Below are 11,017 nucleotides of genomic sequence, written 5' to 3' on the forward strand. Positions count from 1 at the left end.
CATGTGCGTGTGTGTGTGTGTGTGTGTGTGTGTGTGTGTGTGTGTGTAGGTTTGGGGTGGGGGGGAGTGGCTGTGTTACTTTGCTTCCTTGATGGGGCATTTCTAGGCAGAAGAAATAACATGAACCAAAGCAGATTGTATAGGGACAGCAGTTTGGTTGGAGCCTAGGTATTTTATAATGGAAAGAGTGCCGGATTTATCTTCTGAGTTAAAATCCTGTCTCTATTACCTCTGTGACTTTGGCCATGTCATTTCCCCTCTCTGAGTATCAGCTTTCTCATCTGTAAAATGAAAGTGTTTGACACTAGACCTTCTAGCTGTAAACCCCTGACCATTAAGAAAGACAGTTGATTCTTTCATGCTGTAGAGGGCTGGGCTGGCCCCGTGTTTAGCTCTGTCTTCAGCCATGCTATGAGAAAGTGGAATGGAGGCAGAATGTGACCCTTCCTCTCCACTTTCTGAATAGCCCTGAAGAAAAGTGTCATGTGTGGTATAGTGGAAGGAGGGAGTACTAGACCACAAAGCAGGCAGTTCTGGCATGATTTTTGCCCTGGTTCTGCCTTTTATTGCCTGTGTGACCTTGACAAGTCACTTAAATAAATCTCTCTAAGCCTCAGTTTCTCCTCTGTAAAGCAGCTATAATGGTACTAATCCTGAGCACCTTTTGAGGCCCAAACGAGGCAATTGTGTGTAAAAATGTTTTGAAAACCTAAAAGCATTGTAAAAATATAAGGCAGTCTTTTTTAAAAAATATACTTGGATAAAGATCTAGGTTATTAGTTTCAAGGAAAGTGTAACTAGGGCTCTGATGTTTTATCGAATTTTAGAGTAACAAGAGGACCTCAGAGATTATTTAGTCCAAACATATCCTCCTTCCAGCTGATTATTGAGCCTTTGCTTGAAGTCTTCAAGTTATGAGGAACCCCACCCCCACCACCCAAATCAGCCCATTCTGCATTGGCTAACTCCCTTGTTGGTTTTTCCTTATATTGATTCTAGCTCTGCCTCTTTGCAACTTCCACTGCCCTCTGGGGCCTAGCAAAGATGATAGCCTTTAAAGTACTTGAAAATCTCTCTCATGTCTTCCCTAAATTGACTCAGGCTAAGCATCAACTATAGCTTCTTCAGATAATCCTCATATGATATTGTCTCAAGTCCTTTGGCTACACTGGTTGCCCCATTCTAGCTATGTCCTTCCTAAAATGTGGTGCCCATAATTGATGGCAGGTGTGATGTGGACCTCACCAATGGAGAGGACAGTAGTAGTAGAACCTAAACTTCTGGCTCTACATATGCTTTTTCTTTTAAGGCAACCTGTGATAGAAAGCATGGGTGGTTTTGGTTGTCATGTCATACTGTTGACATGTATTGACATCACAATCCAATGTGATTTATGAGTTTACCATTACAAAACGTGTCGGACTCAGTAGAGCAAAATAACAGAGTTCTCCTCTAGCAAGGAATCTCCATGCAATCCTAACCTAAGTTTAAGATTATAAGATTCCTTGATAGATACAAACCCAGAAATAACTTCATCAGTCTTCTAATTATCAGTGTCATAGGCATAAAACAGGGAGGGAGACATTGTTGTCAGTGGTGTTCCTCATTAATGTGGAAGAAGCCCAGCTCAGGTTCCAAATGGAAGAAGAATTTCCTACAGATGATGAGTTCTTCTGGTGATCCTGTTTGCAAATGACATTGTACTGATTGCGTGAAGCCCCAGAATGGCTTCAGTGAGATCTGTAGTGATTTCAAGGAGACTGGCGTCATGGTTGACACAGGGCAGAGCCAAATGGAAGAAGTCACACTGCCTAGATTATGACATGTCCTTGAATGGGCAGCCCACTGAGTTAGTCCACGGTGGGGAAACAGGCATTGCAGAGGGGCAGGAAACGGCCTGGAACTGAGTAGGAAGAGGAGAGTGGGCCGGGTATTTGGGAATTGGGCCAAACTTTAGATGATCCCAGACTGCTTCTTGACACAAAAGCCCACTAAAATAATGCCCCACAAATAGTGGAACAACATCTCCCGAGAGGCAGAATTGGAGATGGCCCCACAATGGTGAAAAATATACAGTGTTTATTAATGAACATTAATTCAATTCAGCAAACATTTATTAAGTTCCTGCTGTGTGCAAGGCAGTATTTTAGGGATACAAAGTCAAAATGAAAAACAATCACTTCCCTCATATTCTGTTGGGGTGGGGGAAGAGAGGGGAGGAATAAGATGCTCACACAAGGAAAATGAGGAAGGGAGAGAGCAGTTAACAGCCGGGGGAAGGAAATCAGGAAAGGCTCCATAGAAAAGGTAGCATCTGAGCTGAGCCTTAGGGGAAGGTCAAAGTCTTAAAGGATCCTAAGAGGTAGATAAGAGGGGGGGATGCATCCAGGCAACAAAGCGATGCTTAGTAATCCAGTTTAGTTGAAATGCAGAGAAATAGTATAAAGGAAGGACTGAAGAAGATAGGGGCCAGCCAGTGGAACACCTTGAATACTGGTTGAGAAGTTTGTATTTTATGCAGTAGACAGTGGGGGAGCAACATAGAGCTGGACCTCATGAAGACTGATTTGGGTAGCTGTGTGGAAGAGGGATTGAAGTGGGGAGAAACTGGAAGCAGAGTCACCATCTATAGGAGGCTTTTGCAGTCATCCAGATGAGGTAGGGAGAAGCCAAAGTTGACAGTAGCCATGCAAGTGGTGAGAAGGAGATAGGTGGGAAGCATTTTAAAGGAGAATTGCCAAGACTTGGCCACTGATTAGATGTGAGGTGGTGACCTCAGTAGAAATAGGCTGAGCATGGGCGCCATCTTTTATGTGAAGCTTGTCCTGATCCTCCTGTTTATTAGTGATCTCCTTCCTGAAATTACTTTGTATACATTTGTGTCCATGTTATATCCCTTCAGTAGAAGAAAACTGGAGGGCAGAGCCTTATTTTTGTATTTGTATCCTTAGTACCTAGTAGTATCTTGCATATTGCAAAAAATAAATGTTTGTTGAAATGAATTTAAACAGAGATGCTTGCAAAAGATAAAAGCTAATGAGTTCTGTTTTGACTGAGTTGTAGATGTCAAAGAACGAGACGTCTAGCAGACAGTTGGTGTTATGAGACTGGCCTTCTGCCAAAGAGATTAGAGTCGGATTTACAGAGTTGGGAGTTATCTGTGTAGAGATGATAAGTAAACCCATGGGAGAGGATGAAATCACAAGGGACAAAGTATAGAGAGACTTGTGTACAATAAATAGTGTAAGTGGTAACACCCAGAAAATATATGATTGGAGAAAGGTATTGGGCTCCTTGTGTAGTGAGAGCTAAGGATAATAGATGGATGAGCTCCAGTGATGCTCTAGGCTCCAGGGAATGTTAAGAGACCAGAGAAGGCAGGTCGTCAGCACTTGGGCAGAACTTCAGTGGCGATTTGTGGGAGGACATGGAGTACAACCTATAGAGAGAAAGGCATGACTGGGCTGTGATCTGTGCCAGGAGAGAGGAGTACCCCCAGCCCGGAAATCATTGAAGTGCTGTAGTCTAAGGTCAAGGACCTAGAAGAAGGCAAAGGTGTGCCCCTAGGGAGGCAGACCTCTTCAAGGACTCAAGTGCAAGTGGGTAGTGCTGGCACCCTAGTTATTAAAGGGGGAAAAGAAATAATTTCACTAGTGCTGTTCAACCCTTTTATCTCATAAGTGATCAAATTATTTTCATCTTTTAATAGATTTGATGTACTAATGGACGATTTAGATACTGTTCCTGTATCAACAATGCAACTTAACAATTCTAGGAAACAACTTCAGTTTCTCCCTGTAGATGATTTGGAAGGTATTTTGTTCTCAAAATGTTTTTAAAATTATGACAATTGTCTTATCTTCATGATTTGGTATCTTTGAAGGGTCTGAATTTTACACTTGCATTTGAAAACATTTTGTATCTTAGGTTCTCTAAAAATAAGTTATAGTTAAACTTCAAAGCTTTCAGTGAATACATTGCTGTCCTTGCTGAAAAGTTGCAAGACTGAGGAACCAAACTGTTAATGTTTAGTTAGCTTTAAGTTAACATTGAGAGGAGGCATGGTTTATGTAGTGGATGGAGAGAACAGTCTTACTTTCTGGATGATCTGGATTGAAGTCCTGTCTTTGACATATCCTGACTGTGTGATCTTGGGTAGATCACCTAACAACTCAGTGCCCCAGTCAGCTTTTTAAAATAGAATGTAAGTTATAGAGTTGCTGAACTGCATAGGTGGAGGGAGTTTTCATACCAGGAATTCCTCACAGTCATTAAATCCAGTTCTGGACCAAAAAAAACTCCAATTAAAATTATCTGTAATCTTTCCTGCTGGGGCCATACTCTGTCCAATTATTTCTCAGTGTCTGAAATAGAATAGTTTACAACTTAGAAATGGAATGATTTCCTTACTCTGAATATTTTAGTTTTCAAATGAAAGTTTACTAGTCAAGACATTTCGTAAAGATAGCCATAGATTCTCTAGAAGTGATTATAGCATGCTTTTGTTGTATCCTTCACTGCTTACACAAGTGTTTCCACCAAACAATCGATATTTTTCTTTGCATCAATGTAACACATCTTTATCTAGCTGTGTAGTATTTAATCTGCGTGTGTTTTATTAAAGATTGATTTAAAAGTAATCTTCTTTCCTCCTGTTAGAAAGTAAACATTTGAGCAGTACTGCTACTGATCACCATGTTAAACATAGCTCGTATGCTTCTGAACAATCATTGCCAAATGGAATGAAGAAAATGTCTCTGTCATCAAGCTTGGAAAGGAATAAGTCAGCTTGTGAACCCTGTAAAGCTAAGTCAACAGCAGCATCTTATGATGATGATTTTGAATACCTGGCACATGTGAGGACCCTGAGTGAAACTGAACAACTTTTTGATGATCTTACAAAAGAAAAGCAGCAGGTAAAAACGGTCCTTTCAAAAAAGAAAGCGAAATTTTTCATTCTCAGTTTATGCTTGTGACTAAGGAATGGGACAGAAGAGATTTCAATTCAGGCTTCACCTTTTATGGGAGGGAGAAGTGTGGTTAACTGGCTGCCTTAGCTTTCCCAATAGGCCTCAGTTGTTTGAGCCCGGGCACCTCTTTCTGGCAGTTACTGCTCTCACTAACGGGAGGAATGGAGGCACTTGAAGACAAATTGGGCAAGGGAACAAAGACAAGGATAGAATAAATAGATTTATTTTAGTTCACATTAAATATTGAGAAGTGAATAGCCTTGAATTAAACCTTGTCGTTAAAGCAGAATTATTTTTAAAATGTTGTTTTAGAATATTGTTTTATAGTTTTTTGCATGTGTTCACAGATAGAAGCAGCACTGAGTCGAATGCCTACTTCTGGAGGAAGAATGACCTTGCAAACAAGATTGAGCCAGGTGAAAGGCTCTTTTAAATCTGGCCAGAGGCTCACAGGCAGGCTCTACCTACAAGAAATTTTCTTGTAACTCACTTGGGACTTCCATTTTCCTCACATTAAAACCCCACTATTGAATCTGTCAAATGCTTCTTCCTTAACCCAAAGTAACTACAAAGGCCAAAATGTATTGTTTTTTAAATGATCACTTTTTATTTGAGAAAAATTAGAATGCATTTTGGTGGTTTTTAGTAAGTAATTGAGTTTTGGAGGATTCCAAACATATGCTTTTCTTTAAGAATATCTTTTTCACATTGTAGCTCTCTTATACTGAACCATTTCAAAACAAGATTTTAAGGTTTTTTACAGACTCTAGCATATTTCTGAGTCCCTCAATTTAGTAATCACTTAAAATTGTTGCACTTTGCGACTGGTGTTGTTTTGTAGCTGTCATTCCAAGAATTGGCCAGGAGGTGGCGCATGTTAAGTAACCCAAAGGTATTTCTCCTGGAATCTTTTCAAAATAAAAGAGAAATGCTTATAATTATAGGGCTATTTTAGCTTTGTTTTGTCTTCATTATTCTACTTTGTAATATTTTGCGTATTACAGCAAGAGTATTAGCTCTTAAGTTGGGGAGTGTTTCTATTATTAAATAATTTCCCATTCTGGCTTCATAATTTCTTATATGATTTCCTAAGCCTTTGGGAAAAGCTCCTCTTAAGCTTTTTTTTTTTTTTAAGTGACCTGGGAAATTAAGTTTGATAAAAATCTGCTGACCTGGCACCCTACAGAATAATATCACATGAAATATTCAAGGCCCAGGGGCCTTAGTTTATCTTTTTGTCCCCTATCCTTCAGTCTTATTTTGTTCTGAAATAGTTAACATTTCATAAGGTGTAATACCTGCTTTCCTTTATAGTGGTACATTGGATTGTCAGAGAGAGAATTTTGCTCTCTGAATTAAAACCCGTTCAAATATGTGACATTTTAATACCCAAGAAAGTAAAAATCAATCTACTATACAAATCAGTTTTAATTGACTTGTAAATTACAAACTTCATATTCTAGCAAAACATTCCTTGCTAATCTATTAATAAAATCTCCCCCTCCTTGGGGATAGTCCAGGGCTTAATTATTTAAGCGTCAATAGTGAACGTATACATGAAAATAGAAAATTTCTAGTGGCATATTTTTTTGTGTAATAAGTAGCTCACAGTTATGTACTGCTTTGCAAAAGGCTTTTTTCACAAAACCCTACCACCCAGTGGGTATGTTTTGCGAGCGCTAGTCTCATTTTACAGATGGGGAAACTGAGACTTACATGACCTAGCCACAGTTATATTGTTAGAACCATTACTCAAACTCAAGTCTGTCCTGACTGCAAACCTAGTGCCCTTCTGTTACGTATATGTCTCTATATGTCGCTGAATTTCTTTCTGCCTATATGGTTGCTCTATATTAAAAAAAATACTAGTGTGGGTATGTAGGTGACAGTTGTTATTTCAAAATCCATCATAAAAACCAAGTAAAGTTCCTAAAATAAGTTTATTTTATTTCTTTTCACCAGAATGAGAAAAGCTCTCTTCTAACTTTCCTGTAATGATATTCTTCTAGTAAGAATAGCTTTTCAGGATCCTTATTCAAAATATGAGATCCTTTTTGAAGTACGTAATTATTTCCCAAGGATGGAAATTAATTTTTTATTATTCAGTTAAAAGAGGAAAATATAAGTGATCAATGAGCTTTGTGCTGAAGATGAAATAAAACATATTGATAATTTTGATCTCTGTAGATACCTCTTTGCAGAGGGAATGGTAAATTTAAAAGCAGTTTAGAAACAATACTTTTGCTAGTAGTTACAGAGTCATAGAACTAATTGTATGCTGCTAACAACATTTTTTCTGTGTTTATTCAGGAGGCCTTAGAAGATCGTTTGGAAAGGATCAATAGAGAACTGGGTCCTATTCGCATGACACTGAAGAGATTTCATGTTTTGCACTCCTCTGCAAATCTCTGAGATTTGTCGCTATTAAATTTTGAGACATTTTTCTTTGCACTAATGTATAATTATGCACTCAGAAAATGCAAATCATTTTATACAGTTTGTAAATCCTCAACAGTAGTTTTAAAATCATGCTATTTACACTTAATATTTTATACTTCAAGTAGCCAACATAAATTTTAAAGCTATTTTTGTTATGCTCAGGAATCTCTTAATTGTATATTTTACTATTTAAAAAGTCTTATTTTTAAATAGTGTATGTTTCCAATTTATAAAGATAAGGAAGTATAAACAGGAAGGCTATTTGTTTTCTGAAAACAAAGTGTTATCCTTTTAAAATTAACTTTGCACACCATTTTTATAGACTTATATTGTAAATATGAACTTTGGGATTTTTTGGTATAAGTACTTAGCAGCACCTAGCTTTTTATAGTGGCAGAACAATTGAAATTCAATGCAAAAAAGGATTTCACTGTAATGTGTTTAGTTGAAAAAATTTTGATGCAAATTCTGTTTCAAAAACAGGTGTGAGAAAATGACCAACTACTTACCTGTTGGTAGATTAGAAAATGAATAAGTAGTTTTATAAATGAATAATATAAGAATAACTGTCATTTTCCCTCTCTAAAATGTATTCTTTGTGAGGAAGTAATGAGAGGGATTTAATTCTGTATCTTGCCACATAGCAATGCTTGAAAATTGTAAAGATTATTTACTACTACATAGAGGAGAAGCCTGGGCCTATATAAATACCTAGTATTGACATAAGACTATCCTTTCTTTTAGTGATGTTCTTGAGGTTCCTTTGTTGAGTGGGAGGCTTTGCTGGCTCCCCCTACCCCAGTCCTGGAAATATGCTATGTGGACCACACCTGAAAATTATTTGCCACAACTTGAAAGGGATTAACAAAATGGTAGCTCTGATTCCCATTATTTGTGGTGACTTTTTTTTTTTAGGCAGTTGGGGTTAAGTGACTTGCCCAGGGTCACACAGCTAATCTGTGGTGACTTTTAACGAGTCAGCTGTTAGCAGAGGGTGGTGGCAAATAATATAGGCACCTATAGGTGCCCCTGCTTTCATACAGAAGGCTCTGGTAAAAGCATCCAGTCTTAACTGGGCCTTCATTCACAACCATCTTCACTGCTTGGCATCCAACACGCCAAGTGTGTAGACAAAGCTTAGTGTCTGCCCATCTGCTCTGGCAGAGGGCACCATCTGACTGCTCTTGGCAAAGCCTGGCTGTCAGTGGTAGTAGACTAGGGAGAGCCACTGCTGTTGAGGCCTAATGATACCGTTATTCAAGCTCTGTACCTTGATGAGCACCCAGCTTTCAACATTAATTTATAATTCTGCTGGAAAGTTCAGGTTTTATATTTTCTTTTGCCTTTTTTTCTCTCATGTAGTTACTGACAACATATAATTTTATTGAAGCACTTCAGACTCAAGCTATAGAAACATACACACATAAACATACCCATACATATATAGTTCTCTCTGCGCACGCACATACACACACACACACACACACACACACACACACACAGAGGGGGGCGGGGTGGAGAGATTTTGGAACAGGGTTCTAAGCCAGTGTGAAGGAATTCTGTCCTGGGAACAGAGTATGCCTGACTGCTGCCATTTTTGCCTGTATCAGTGGCTTACTCTCTGTACCCTTCCTCTCCCTCCCCGCCCCCCCCAACAAAGTATTTAGGAGGCAGAAATCGGAAGTTGCCTCCCTATCGGTAGGAATCAAGTGCCTTTATTTTTCTTGGGTGTTTTCTTTATTCAGCTCCTTTTAACCTCCTAGTAAGAGATAAAAGAAGGGAAAAGATCATCTCGTTCATCATGTAAAAATCTAGTGAAAGGATTGGCCTTACTATTGATATCTTTGGTCTATAATATTTTCCCACATATATAAGTGGTTTTAAAAAAAATTGATCCTCTGGAAACCATAAAGAAGTTGCATTATATCCTGCTTTTCCACTGCATTTTAAAGAAAAAAATTAACGTAGCGGAAGACATTATGGTCTTGTCTTGTCCAGTATTCTCTCTTAAGTAGCCAATATTGGATTATTCCAAGAATGATATTAAAATTCTCCAGTGAATATACTTTACTGTATTTGTCTCTTGGAAAAGATAGGCTTTGTTTTGAATAGTGTAACTGATTAGAAGTAACAGACAGTTTCTACTTGCTTATACAGAACAAAGAAAAAAATTAAGATTAAAGAAAGAATATCATGCTTCGGCGACTCTCTGATTTCCTCAGTGTGGCTCCTACCTCCAGTAGCGCAGATCAGACCGCATCTAGATGTTCTCATCTTGCCTGAACCCTGTCCACGTACCCCCAAAAATATATCAGGGAGGTCTCCCCACAACCCAGAGGTGCTTTTCTCTGAGTCTCTTGACATGCTGTGATATTGGTGAAGCAAGTGGGCTGTCCATCTGTTATCCCTTCCTCTTGATACATGACTTGACCACGATGTCATTGCTTATGACAGATCTCTTTGGTGATATCTTTTATGCTGCTTCTTGTGGACAGTTTGCCATATATTAACATGTATTTATGTCCATCATACATCTCTTCATTGCCTTTTGGGTAACTTGCATTTTCTAATTCATGGAGTTAATAGATTTATATCTGGAAGGGACCTTTAGGCCAGTTGTCCAAACCTGGCACTTTATAGATAAGGAAACGGAGGCCCAGAGACATTAAGTAGTTTGGCCGAGGTCCCACAGGTAGAAGTGACAGACCCAGGATGGGAACCCAAGTTAGCTGCCTCCAAATCCAGTGCACTTTCTGCTGCACCATGCTGCATTCTCTTTGCTATCTTCCCTTATTTCAGATCTTCTGACAATCAGTCCTTCAAAGCCTTCAAAATCATGTCACTTCCATCATGGACCTACTCTGCGGTTCTTGCCTTTTTTTCTGTTAGTGCCAATTCTACTTCTTCATGCATTGGGAATGATGATGTTAGAATCCAAATGGTGGTTCCAATGTTAATAGAAAAAAGAAATTGTCATGGAAATCTTTATAGTTTTTTTTTTTCCATTTTTTATCCCTCCTGGTTTCATCTTTAAGTGCTTTGATGATGTTGCCGTGCCATAATATCTAACAAACTAATTTTTTTCTCAACTGCTTTTTGCTAATTTATGAAATATGATGGCTCATCTTCTTACATTCTCTGTAAGGTTTTGCAAGTGAGTTTAGACTTTGAACTGCTGTTGCTCTAGGCTGCCATGTTTCTGTGCTCGATAAGGAAAGCAAATGTTGCATTTTGGCCCCTTGTGGTGATTGCTTTATATCAGTTAAAATTCATAGAAAATGGTGAGACCTCATGTAGGTGTCTGTTCCTTTATCTCTTTGACATTTTTTCCCTGTCAGTAATCAATTTAAATGTCAAATTGGAGTTATTTTAATTGCACATCATAGCTTCTGTCTTTATCCTTATTTGTAAAACTTTGCACAGTGCTTGGCACATAGTAAGCGCTTATATATTAGCTAGTATTAGCTGTTATTATTGTTATACTTCAGATTTCATGTTGATCTCTAATAAGTCGGTAGTCTTACTACACAGACAGCTGGTTTGGAAATGACTCCCACATTTGTAATTAGTCATTTCCTGCCTTTTAAAGAGACAGTTTCATTTTTGTG

The 11,017-nt window shown here is 38.4% G+C and overlaps 1 protein-coding gene across 4 annotated transcripts in view; it reads left to right on the top strand.

Moving 5' to 3' along the window:
• The window catches only part of MPHOSPH9 (M-phase phosphoprotein 9), a 47,168-nt gene extending 39,602 nt beyond the window's left edge, over positions 1-7,566 (top strand). For all 4 annotated transcript variants that reach the window (XM_027853527.1, XM_027853528.1, XM_027853529.1 and 1 more), the window contains 4 exons: positions 3,710-3,813; positions 4,660-4,916; positions 5,318-5,386; positions 7,281-7,566. In XM_027853527.1, coding sequence (XP_027709328.1) covers positions 3,710-3,813; positions 4,660-4,916; positions 5,318-5,386; positions 7,281-7,382 — 532 coding nt within the window. In that variant the 3' untranslated portion in view covers positions 7,383-7,566. The remainder of the gene's footprint in view (positions 1-3,709; positions 3,814-4,659; positions 4,917-5,317; positions 5,387-7,280) is intronic.
• The last annotated feature ends 3,451 nt before the right edge of the window (positions 7,567-11,017 follow it).

The sequence above is a fragment of the Vombatus ursinus genome, unplaced genomic scaffold (assembly GCF_900497805.2).
Source record: "Vombatus ursinus unplaced genomic scaffold, bare-nosed wombat genome assembly UNPS02009994.1, whole genome shotgun sequence".
Taxonomy (NCBI): domain Eukaryota; kingdom Metazoa; phylum Chordata; class Mammalia; order Diprotodontia; family Vombatidae; genus Vombatus; species Vombatus ursinus.